The sequence below is a fragment of the Dictyostelium discoideum genome, assembly GCF_000004695.1.
Source record: "Dictyostelium discoideum AX4 chromosome 5 chromosome, whole genome shotgun sequence".
In the NCBI taxonomy this organism is placed as follows: Eukaryota; Evosea; class Eumycetozoa; order Dictyosteliales; family Dictyosteliaceae; genus Dictyostelium; species Dictyostelium discoideum.
In genome coordinates this window covers 284,112-296,611 of record NC_007091.3, presented here as the reverse complement: position 1 = coordinate 296,611, position 12,500 = coordinate 284,112, and the positions used below count along the sequence as shown (strand labels likewise).

General features: G+C 24.3%; 5 protein-coding genes and 1 non-coding gene across 6 annotated transcripts in view; 4 read left to right on the top strand and 2 right to left on the bottom strand.

Moving 5' to 3' along the window:
- The window catches only part of gluS (glutamate-tRNA ligase), a gene marked incomplete at both ends in the record, with an annotated part of 2,387 nt that extends 1,167 nt beyond the window's left edge, over positions 1 to 1,220 (top strand). Inside the window, one exon of the mRNA XM_632111.1 lies at positions 1 to 1,220. This exon is cut by the window's left edge and continues 817 nt beyond it. Coding sequence (XP_637203.1) covers positions 1 to 1,220 — 1,220 coding nt within the window.
- A 362-nt stretch (positions 1,221 to 1,582) lies between these two features.
- On the top strand, positions 1,583 to 1,964 carry DDB_G0287489 (hypothetical protein; the record flags this gene model as incomplete). The annotated part of the gene is made up of 2 exons (XM_632110.1): positions 1,583 to 1,717; positions 1,836 to 1,964. 2 exons carry the CDS (start codon positions 1,583 to 1,585, stop codon positions 1,962 to 1,964), a joined length of 264 nt encoding a protein of 87 aa, XP_637202.1.
- A 495-nt stretch (positions 1,965 to 2,459) lies between these two features.
- DDB_G0287465 (hypothetical protein) lies at positions 2,460 to 3,815 on the bottom strand (the record flags this gene model as incomplete). The annotated part of the gene is made up of 1 exon (XM_632109.1): positions 2,460 to 3,815. The coding sequence occupies one exon, from the start codon at positions 3,813 to 3,815 to the stop codon at positions 2,460 to 2,462; it is 1,356 nt and encodes a 451-aa protein (XP_637201.1).
- A 910-nt stretch (positions 3,816 to 4,725) lies between these two features.
- DDB_G0287463 (hypothetical protein) lies at positions 4,726 to 5,994 on the top strand (the record flags this gene model as incomplete). Its single annotated transcript, XM_632108.1, has 1 exon — positions 4,726 to 5,994. One exon carries the CDS (start codon positions 4,726 to 4,728, stop codon positions 5,992 to 5,994), a length of 1,269 nt encoding a protein of 422 aa, XP_637200.1.
- Positions 5,995 to 7,683: 1,689 nt separating this feature from the next.
- Positions 7,684 to 12,013, top strand: abcG3 (ABC transporter G family protein; the record flags this gene model as incomplete). Its single annotated transcript, XM_632107.1, has 2 exons — positions 7,684 to 8,088; positions 8,237 to 12,013. 2 exons carry the CDS (start codon positions 7,684 to 7,686, stop codon positions 12,011 to 12,013), a joined length of 4,182 nt encoding a protein of 1,393 aa, XP_637199.1.
- Positions 12,014 to 12,420: 407 nt separating this feature from the next.
- Positions 12,421 to 12,491, bottom strand: tRNA-Gly-GCC-12. Its single transcript has one exon. It is a non-coding gene; the product is annotated as a tRNA-Gly (tRNA).
- Between the last annotated feature and the right edge of the window lie 9 nt (positions 12,492 to 12,500).

The window sequence follows — 12,500 nt, the reverse complement described above, 5'->3', positions numbered from 1 at the left end:
AAGGTGTAAAATGTGTATTACGTGCTAAATTAGATATGGCTCATATTGATAAGGCATTCAGAGATCCAGCTATCTATCGTTGTAATTCAACCCCACATCATCGTACCGGTGATAAATACAAGGTTTATCCATTATACGATTTTGCATGTCCAATCGTTGATTCAGTCGAAGGTATAACCCATGCACTTCGTTCCAATGAATACAATAACAAGAGAAACCTCTACAATCATTACCTCGAAATCTTACATCTCGAAAATAAACCATACATTTCCGATTACAGTCGTTTAAGTTTCTTCAATGTTTTATTGTCAAAGAGAAAACTTCAACATTTTGTAGACACTGGTCTCGTTAGTGGTTGGACTGATCCACGTTTACCAACTCTTCAAGGTATTACTCGTCGTGGTCTCACCGTTGCAGCCTTGAAAGAATTCATCCTTTCACAAGGTGCTTCTGCAGCAAATACCACTTTAGATTTGGGTAAATTATTCGTTGGAAACAAAGCTGTACTCGAACCAACTTGTCCACGTTATACCGCTATCGCTAAAGCAACCGCCGTTAAATTCACTCTTTCCAATGGTCCAACCTTACCAGAGGTCAAGGATTGTCTCAAATATGCAAAGGACCCATCAATGGGTACTAAAAAAGTTACATTCAGTAATAATCTCCTCCTTGAAGGTGATGATTGTAATCAAATTAAAGAGGGTGAAGAAGTTACTCTCATGAATTGGGGTAATGCCATCGTTGAAACTTTACAACGTAACGAAAATGGTGATGTTGTATCCATGACTGGTAAACTCCACTTGGAAGGTGATGTAAAGAAGACCGATAAAAAACTCAGTTGGTTATCATCTGATTGTGCTGACACTGTCACAGTTGTCCTCCAAGATTACGATTATATCATCACTAAACCAAAATTAGAAGATGGTGATGATCTCGATACTTTCACCAATAAAAACTCCAAATTTGAAATTGAAGCTTTCACTGATGAAAATATCCTTACTCTCAAACTTAACGATAAAATTCAATTTGAGAGAAGAGGTTTCTTTAATGTTGATCAAGTTGGTGATGGTGTTAAACCATACATTTTAATCTATATTCCATCTGGTCCAATTAAACCAGCTGGTGCTGCTCTTTATCCATTCAAAAAAGTTGAAAAAGTTGCTGCTCCAGTCAATCCAAAACCAACTGCAAAAAAACAAGAAAAACAATCAAAGAAATAAAATAAATAATTTAAATTTATTAATTAAAAAAAAAAAAAAAAAAAACAATAAAAAAAAACATATTTCTTTTTTTTTTTTAATTAAATCTTAATCAAAAAACATATTTCTTTTTTGATCAAATCTTAATTAGAGATTTTTTTTTTTTTTTTTTAATTAACAAAAAAAAAAATGAATCCAGGGTTTAAAATATTCTAATTTTAGACTTTTTTATACATCCTTTATTATTTTTTTTATTTCTTTTTTCTGATTAATATTTTATAATATTTTTTAATTTTAATATTTATGTTAAAAAATTAAAAAAAAAAAAAAAATAATTAATAATCATAAAATTTTTTTTTAATAAAAAAAAAGGTGTAAATTTGATGGAAATAGAAAATAAAAATATAAAAGAAATAGAGAGTATAATTACTGACGAAATCGATAACAGTAATAATATTATTAATAATAATAATAATGGCAATATAAATGAACATATAATTAATATACAAAACGAAAAGGTAATTCTTTATTAATTTTTTAATTATTTTATTTATTTAATAATTAAAAAAAAAAAAATAAAAAATAAAATAACGAAAAGGTAATTCTTTATTAATTTTTTAAAATAAAAAAAAAAAGAAATTCGAACTTGTAGAATTAAATCCAAAATTTTTAAAATCACCAACTATGATAGTATTGGCATTAGTTTTAGGAGTGTTTTCATTGGTTGGACTTATATTTATAATATATTTTAGTATAAAAAAATAATTATAATTTTAAATTAATTGTAAAATATCAATTTCCACCATTTTTTTTTTTTTCTATAAACAATTTTTTATTTTTTTATTTTTTAATTTCCCAAAAAAAAAAAAAAAAAAAAAAAAAAAAAAAAAAAAGAATTATTTTATAATTTAAAATATTAAAATTTAAATAAAAAATATTAAAATAAAATTAATTTTTTATTATTTAAATGAAAAAGAAACAAATTTAAATATTAAATAAAAAAAAAAAAAATATTTAAATTTTATTATATATTAATTAGGCAATTACTTATTTTTTAATATTTTTTTTGCACTCTATTATAAAAAATTGATTAAATCAATTATAAAATAAGAAATTTTCAAATTTTAATAATTTAATATAAAATAAATCAATTTATTTTTCATATATAGATTGTGTTTTTTTTATATGAAAAAAAAAAATAAAAAAAAAAATTAAATTTTATTTGTACAAAATTTTTTTTTTTTTTTTTATTATTAATTTTTAATTAATTTCAATATAAGTATCACCAATAACTTGTCTACTAAATGCGAAATAAAATGCATCAATAATTGGTTTTGGTAAACCAATAATTTTATCTAAACTCCAAACGCCAGCACCACCAATACCAAGTGATCTTAATTTTGAGTAAATTGAAAATGGAGAATCATAATTGAATTGATAGATATCACCATTTGTATCACGATATCTTGAAAACACAGTTTGAGTATTACTAGTCCAAAGTATACCAGATGAATATTTAATTGTATTATTTATTATTTTATTATTAATAATATTTTCATTATTATTATTAATATCAAATATTAAATAATCATTATTTAACAACGCAAGTATTTCTCTAATTGGTTTTTGTACAACACTCGTACGATTATCAATAATACAATCTGCTTGGAAAATCGTAGCCGCATTTGCCCTCTGTTCATACGTCAAATCACATTTTGCAATCTGCCCATACCACGGAACGGCCAGAACAATCTTAGCACTATCTTTTTTTTCTAACGGGTCCATCCACCAACTCTTAACTATTTTCCTCAACCCAATAGGTGAATTGGCACTATTAGTTATATTGGTACCAATTTTAGTATTTATAAAATCATAGCCCATAATAATTATATAATCTAAATTATCAGCAACCAATTGAATTTGGTTTTTCAATACGTCGCTATAGTAGCCGCTGAATGCTGATGTTAGTTGGTAGTTTTCATTGACGGATTTTAATTTTGTGTATAGTGTTTTCAAAGTATTTGAAAATTCTAAATCTTTGCCGTGTCTATTACCATATTCGAAATCTAGGCTATAGCCATCGACATTGTTTTCTAAAAGAGTGTTAACCAATCTAGTTGTGTTTATATAGCCATCCCAATAGTTGCCATTGACTTTCAAATATTTAAAATCATCGAAAACGCTACCCTCTTCAATTGTAAATACAACCTTCACATTATTTCTATGTGCTAGACATGTTATCCTCTTATCGAATTTATTAGAATACAATGCCAATGTATCGATTTCTTCCCACTTAACTGATGGATCCTTTTCAAAATATGTATAATTTGATTGTTTATTACCTGCTACATATATAAAAATTTGTTTTGAATTTTTTCTACCAATTGGTGGTCCACATTCTTCACAAATGCATGGACATAATGGTTTACTTGGACATAATGGTCCATCATTTATTATTATTGTATTATTATTATTAGTATTATTATTATTAGTATTATTAGTATTAGTATTATTAGTATTAATATTTATATCTTCGCATTTTATAAAATTTATTAAAAATATTAAAATTATTATTATTTTTATTATTTTTAATTTTTTTATTATATTATTGATCATTTATTTTTTTTATTTTATTTTATTTAATTTTATTTGCTTATTTATTTTTATATATATTTATTAATTTATTAATTTTTAAATTTTTTTTGTTTATTTTTTTTTTTTTTTTGGAAGTGATAAAAAATAAAAATTAAAATTAAAATTAAAAATAATTAAAAAAAAAAAAAAATTAATGAATGTTGTAATTTTAAATTACGGAAATAGGTTATTTTGGGTGTGGGTGAAAACAAAAAAAGTTATAAATAAATATTTTTAAAAAAAAAAAAAATTAAACAAAAATTAAAAAAATTAAAAAAATATTAAAAAAAAAAAAGTATATTAAAAAAAAAAAAAAAAAATAAAAAAAAGTTATCGAGTGTAAAAACAAAAAATCTGAAGTGGGAATTCAGACCTAATCTTGCGACAATCGCACTTGAAACTTATCGATGATTTTGAACGTCGATGGTGCAACAAACCACCAATATTTGTTTGGTTGGGTTTTTTTTTTTTTTTTTTTTTAACCTGATAATTTATTTATATTTTAAAAATTTATTTTAAAACATTTTTTTATTATAATTAACACAGTAGATGTTTTCCTTTAAAATAACAACAAAAAACAACTTAAAATTTTCACACACACTGGTGTGGTTTATAATTAATATACAATTTTTTTTTTTTTTTTTTTTTTTTTCTTTTCTTTTCTATTTTTAATTTTTCTACTTTTTTCTTTTTTTTTTTTTTTTTTTTTTTGTTTATTTTTTTTATTTGGTATCCTTTAGTCTTAATTTTCTATCATTAAAAAACAACTGTTATCAAATTTTACTATACAATCAACACTCCTTTATTTATTTTTTTTTTTTTTCCTTGTTATTCTTTGGGAAAAAAAAAAAAAAATAAAAATAAAAAAATAAAATAAAATAATATATAAATAATGAAATCAATTTTTAAAAAAAAAATAATAAATTTATTTATAATATATATTTGTATAATTAATTTTATAAATGAAAAAAAAATAAAAGTTCAAAGTTCCAATGTGGTTGATACAGATATAAATTCTTCATCAAATTTAATTTTAAACTATAATATCAATATAAATAATAATAATAATAATAATAATAATTTAAATAAATTATTTAAAAATAATAATAAAAATAAAAAATTAATAATTGGTTATAGTTTAAGTGATGATTTAAATTATTATAATAATAGTAATTATAATGGATTTAATGATTTTAATAATAAAGATAAATATGCTGGATCAATTATATGGGAATCAATTGATATATTATTAATTCCAAGAGATTTAAAAAATTTAAAAGAAATTATAAAAATAGCTCATTCAAATCAAGTTTTGGTTTCATTAATGGTATCCTATAATGAAATTCAAGGTTATAAATCAATAGAGGTTATGGAAACTTCAATAGATGTAATAATTAATCAAATTAAAGAAGTTGAAGCTGATGGTGCATCATTATATTTTAAATTTCCAGTTGATATAAATTATAAATTAAAAATTTTTAAATTTAGCCAAGCATTAAAAAGAAATATTGTATCGTCACATTTCTCAGTTTCATTACCATTAAAAATTGGAAACTATGATGTTAAATCAATTTCAACAAATTGTGATTTCATTATGGTGAATGCCTATGACCTAGACTCATCATTCGATTTGGCAAGACCAAATTCAGATGGAGTTGTCGTTAGAAATGAAATCTATAAATATTGGATAACTCAAAAATTAATTGATCCTAATAAATTGATATTATCAATACCATGGTATGGTTATCAATTTAAATGTAATAATAATAATAATAATAATAATAATGAACCTTACAATATATTTTTAAGTTCATGTAAAATTGATTTAAATTCAAAAAGAAAAGTTTATTATAAAGATATAATTCAATATAAGAATGGTTTGGGTAGTGGTTATAAAACTTCAATGGAACTTTGGAATATAAATTCTAGAACTCCCTATTTAAATTATCAATTAGATCAAAATGGTGATATTTATCAAATTCAATATGATAATGCAAAGTCAACTTATTATAAATTGGCTGAAACTGGTTTGTTAGGTTGTGCCATTTGGAGAATCGATTCAATTTATGGAATTCCAAATGTTGAAGTTAGAAATTTATATAATTCAATTGATAGATCATTATTTGGTAATACTTTTAATAAAGATTATCAATTATATTGATAAATTGAAAAAAAAAAAAAAAGGAATTAACTTTGGGGAAAAAATTAATATATTGTAAATATAAATAAATAAAAATAAACTCGTTTATTTAAAAATATAAAAACAATTATTTGATTTAAAATAATAATAATAATTCATTTTTTTTTTTTTTTTTTTTTTTTATTTATCTTTTAATAATTATTATTATTATTATTTTTTTAATTTATTGGTAATTACCAATTTTGAAGTGGAATTAAAATTTACATACATGCAAGTAACTAAAATGAAAAAACTGTATTACTAATAATATATGATAATTGTGGAATTAGAAATGATGGGAATAATAAATTAGTATTGGAGTTTAAAAATGATTAAAAGAAATAAATACCAACGTTTTAATTTTTTTTTTTTTTTTCCGCAACGTTATAATTACTTTTTTTTTTTTTTTTATTTTTCCCGCAACGTTATTATTACTTTTTTTTTTTTTTTTAAAAAAAATTTTAAACGTTGGTGGGAAAAAAAAAAAAAACACCCTTTTGGAATAACGTTCCCTTTTTAAAGTAACAAACCCCGGGGGGCCCCCTTTTTTTTTTTATTAAAAAAAAAATAAAAAAACCGTTTGGATTTTTTTTAGGTGGCTTAAAAAAGAATTTTGGGACCTGGAATTTTTAATTTTTTTTTTTTTAAAGGCGGGGGGAACATTTTTGTTTTTTCCCCAAAAAAAAAAAAAAAAAAAAAAAAAAAAAAAAAAAAAAAAAAAAAAAAAAAATTAATGATTTTTTTTTTTTTTTTATAAAAAATAATAATATATGAAAAAAATAAAAGAAAAAAAGAAAAAAATACTAATGAACATACCAAAAGTATTTTCTATAAAAAGAAGTTTATTTTCAAATCATAAATAACGTTTTTTTTTTTTTTTTTCTTCTGTCATGACTCATTAATTTTTTTTAATAAACACGTGGGTACGTTTTTTTTTTTTTTGAATTTTTATTTTTTTTTTCATTTTCTTTTTTTCGCAATAGAAATGTAAAAATCTGATCTTTAACAAAAAAACAAAAAAAATAAAAATTAAAAATAAAAAAAAAAAATCAAAATTTCGTGGTGTGACAATCGCGAGGAATTCTTTCACACCTTATGAAATCTTGTAAAAATTATTAATAGACTGGTAAAAAAGCAAATGGAAGAGAACCATACAACCTTTACAAAAAAAAAATAAAAAAAAAAAAGAATTTTTTTTTATTTTTTTTTTTATTTTTTATTTTATTTTTTTTTTTTTCAACCATTTCCTAAAAACTATAAAATTTTTTTTTTTTTTTGTTTTTTTGTTTCAATTGTTCCATAAAAAATAAAAAATAAAAATAAAAATAAAAATAACGAACAATCAAAGACAAACTCCAAAAAAAAAAAAAAAAAAAAAAAAAAAAAAAAGGTTAAAATAAAATAATTTTTTTACTCCAACTTAATTAGACTTCCAACTTCCTTAATCTTATTTTATTTTATTTTTTTTATTTTATTTTTTTAATCTCTCCTTCTCCTAAAATCTGGAATTCAAAAAAAAAAAAATAAATTAAAAAAAAAAAACAAAAAAAAAAAAACAAAAAAAAAAAAAAAATATTTTTTGTGTTATTTCTTTCTTTTTTTTTTTTTTTTTAATTTAAAAAGGATATTATTTTTTTCTTTTTTTTTTTAAATTAAAAAATAAAAATAAAAATGGAAGATAAAAATAATATTGAACTCCAAGAAAAAGCACCAGATAATTATAATAATAATAATAATAATAATAATAATAATAATAATAATAATAATAATAATAATAATAATAATAATAATAATAATAATAATAATAACAACGATATTAATAATAATGATGACGATAATAATAAAATAATATATCAAAACCCAACACCAGCATCTAGTAGTCATATAGATTCAATTGAAATTGATATAAATTATGATCTTTCAAATCATATTAAACAACGTGTAACTCAAAATAAAACTGGTATGTTTGTTTCTGCAAACAACATATCATATTATATTCCAAAAAGTATTAAAAAAGGTGAAAGTGAAGAACTTAGTAAATTATATTTATTAAATAATATTTCATTTACAATGAAAGTAAGTTTTTTTTATTTTTTTTTATTTTTATTTTTATTATTATTTTTTTTTTTCTCTAAACAAAATTAATATACTAATATTTTTTTTTATTTTTTTTTTTTTTATTTTTTTTTTTTTTAATTTTTTTATTATTAAAATAAAAAAAAAGCCTGGTCGTATGATATTATTAATGGGTATACCAGGAGCAGGTAAAAGTTTATTATTAAAGGTTTTAGGTAATAGATTAGGTAAAGGTAAAATTGAAGGTGAATTAAAATTTAATAATCATGAAGTTGATGAGACGACTCATCAACGTGATACAATTTTCGTTTCACAAGATGATAGACATATTGCATTGTTGACAGTTAGAGAGACATTGGAATTTAGTGCAAAATGTAATATGGGAGAGAATGTATCACAAGAGGAACAAAGTGAACGTGTCGATTTGGTATTGGATCAACTTGGACTTTCACATACATCAAATACTATCATTGGTAATCAATTTTTTAGAGGTATTTCAGGTGGTCAAAAGAGAAGAGTTACAATTGCTAATGAATTTACAAAAAGATCACCAAATTTAATATTAATGGATGAACCTTCGACAGGCTTGGATTCAGCAACATCCTATAATGTAATATCAAAAGTTAAAACCATTGCCAAAGAGGCAAAAGCATCGGTTATGGTATCATTATTACAACCATCGGTTGAATTAACCAATTTATTCGATGACATTTTAATTTTAGGTGAAGGTGGTAATTTAATTTACTTTGGAGAATTAAATAATTTATTACCTTATTTCTCATCGATTGGATTAGCACCATTACCAAACCAACCATTGGCAGAATTTATGCAAGAGGTTTCAGTTGAACCTTCAAAATATATGATAACTGATAAAATTGAATTATCATCAAAAGATGGTGGTGATGACGAAAGCAAAAGTTTATTATTAGGTGGTGCAGATAGTGGAAATGTTGAAAAGATGGATTTGGTTAAATTATTTAAAGAATCTGAATTAAATCAAAAAACAATACAATCAATGCAACAATTAATACCAAGTGATATTAAAGTTTCAGATCATTTAATAAAGAAATTAGAAACTGGTGATAATGGTAAATCATCAGTACGTTATGAATTAAAACATTTATTGGCACGTCATATTAAAGTTATGAAAATTATGAAAATGCAATATGCAGTACGTTTCTTTCAAGCCATTTTTATGGGTTGTGTAATCGGATCATTATTTGTTAAGATGGGGTTCACACAAGCTGATGCTAGAAATAGATTTGGATTAGTTTACTTTGCAATGGTATTACATATTTGGACAACGATTGGTAGTGTTGAAGAGTTTTTCACATTAAGAGGCATTTTCGATGACCAAAAGGACTCAAAGTATTATAGAAATTTCCCATACTTTTTATCATTGGTAATCACTAAAATTCCAATCTCATTGATAGAGGCAATATTATTTTCAAGTTGTTGTTATTGGATTGCAGGTTTTCAAGCACGTGTTGATAATTTCATAGTTTTCATATTGGGTATGGCATTGACCAATTTAATTGCTCAAGGTATTTTTCAAGTTACATCAGCTTTCACATCGGCTCAATTATTGGCAAGTTTAATTTGTCCAGCGATAGTTGTATTATTTATGATTATGTCAGGTTATATGATTAGTCGTTTACAAATTCCAGGTTGGTGGATTTGGTTAAATGCATTATCACCATTGAGATATGTAATCGATATGGTATCATCGAATGAATTGTATGGTTTGGAATTTCATTGTTCACCAATGGAAAAGATTCCACCATCAAATTATCCTCTATTAAATGTATCGTATGCCGATGGTGGTTATCAAGGTAATCAAATTTGTCAATATAGTACTGGTAGTGATTTTTTAAATCAATTTGGTTTCTCTGATAATTCTTATATGCGTTGGGTTGATATTGTAATCATTTTAGGTTTCGTTTGTACATTCTTTTTCATCTTCTTTTTAGGNGTTAAATATATTAGATTTGAAAATAAAAAACCACCAAGACAAATTAAATTAAAGAAAAAGAAAGAGAAAAAAGATAAAAAGGATAAAGAGGTTAAACATAAATGGAATGGTTGTTATATGACTTTTCAAAATTTAAATTATGTTGTACCCTCTGTTAAAGATAATAAAGAAACTGGTAAAAAGGAAAAAGTAACCTTAGAGTTACTAAAGGATGTAAATGGTTTCATTGTTCCAGGTATGTGCGCTTTAATGGGTCCTTCAGGTGCTGGTAAATCAACATTAATGGATGTATTGGCAAAGAGAAAAAATGTTGGTACAATCACTGGTGACATTAGAATCAATGGTCAGTTGGTAAAGGATATGAATATCACTCGTTTCACTGGTTATGTTGAACAACAAGATATTCTTTCTGCAAATTTAACAGTTCGTGAAGCAATTGAATTTAGTGCAAATTGTCGTTTACCATCATCTTATCTTCAAAAGGATAGAGTTAAATTAATCGATGAGATTTTATCAGTTCTCTCTCTAACTAAAATGCAAAATACAACCATTGGTCCAAATCCAACATTGGGTATTTCATTGGCAAATCGTAAAAAAGTTAGTATTGGTATTGAGTTGGCTTCAGATCCTCATTTGATTTTCCTTGATGAACCTACCTCTGGTTTAGATTCTTCAGCCGCTTTAAAAGTTATGAATTGTGTTAAAAAGATTGCAGAATCTGGTAGAACTGTAGTTTGTACAATTCATCAACCATCACAAGAAATCTTTGAGAAATTCGATCAACTTTTACTCTTGGACAAGGGTAAAGTAATTTATTTTGGTGATACTGGTGACAATAGTTCAACCGTTATTCAACATTTCACAAGTGCAGGTTATCAATATGAACATGGTAGAAATCCAGCTGATTTCATTTTGGAAATCGCTGAACATCCACCATCAACAGGTCAAAGTGCAAGTGATTACTTTAAATCATCCATTCATTATTCAAATTCAATTCAAAGATTGGAATCAAAAACTATCGTACCAGAGGGTGTTGACGTTCCAAAATATAAAGGTAAATACTCTGCTCCTGCAACAGCTCAACTTCATAGTTTGGTTAAAAGAGGTTGGTTAAATCATGTTCGTCGTCCACAAACTATTCTACTTAGATTCTTACGTTCATTCATTCCTGCAATTGTAATTGGTACTCTCTTTCTTAGATTGGATAATGATCAAACTGGTGCACGTAATAGAATCGCTTTGGTTTTCTTGGGTTTCCTCTTTGGTGGTATGGCTTCCATTGGTAAAGTACCAACCATCGTCGAAGATCGTTCAGTCTATTACAGAGAATCATCAGCTGGTACTTATCCAGCCCATCTTTATATTTTGGCAAGTGTTATCACTGATTTACCAATGATGGTTTTAACTGCTTTCTCCTATTGGATACCAATGTTCTTTTTAACTGGATTAACATTGGGCGATCATGGTTGGAAGTTTTTCTTCTCTCTCAGTGTTTATCTTTTGGTTATCATGTGTTACGATAGTTTGGCAACTTTATTCGCACTCACTCTACCTACCATTCCAATTGCGATTTTGGTCTCTGGTGTTGGCTTGAATTTCTTGGGTCTTTTCGGTGGTTTCTTCATTCCAGTAAACAATATTCCAAGAGGTTGGATTTGGATGCATTATTTGGTCTTTTCTAAATATGGCTTGGAAACTCTAAGTATCACTGAACTTAAAGGTGAACCTTTTTTTTGTGAAGAAGATCAATATAGTATAATTCCTATTGCCGGAACAAATTTCACTAAAAAATATTGTGCCATTCAAAGTGGTGATACTATGCTTTTGCAATATGGTATGAACGACGCTTACGATCGTCAATTTTATAATTTAATAATCCTTGGTGGTTATTTCTGCGCTTACACTTTTCTTGGTTATTTAGCTTTAAGATTTATTAATCATATGAAAAGATAAAAAATAAAAAAAAATAAAATAAAAATAAAATAAAATTATTTAATTTATTACTAAAAAAAAAAAAAAAAAAACTCGATTGTATCTTTTTTCTTAAATTTTTTTTTTTTAAATTGGAATTTGGCTGGATTTTTGTAGTGGAATGTTTGAACTACCCACATTGTTTCCATTTATTATGGTTTGTTGATTATTTGTTTTTTTAATTGATTTTTGAATAGTGTTTGGGTTGTTTGATTGTTTTTGGTTTTTTTTTTACTGGTTTGACTTTGTTTGAGAGGTTTTTTTATATTATTAAAAATAAAATTGTTTTTCTAGAGATGTGCAACTCTGTATATAAATACAGACTCATGATTTTTTAGGGAATTGAACCTACGTTCTATAATCGAACAAATTGAACAAATGGAAAATTATGCGTATGCTGGGAATCGAACCCAGTTCGCATCCGTGGCAGGGATGCATCATACCACTAGACCACATACGCTTTTTATAT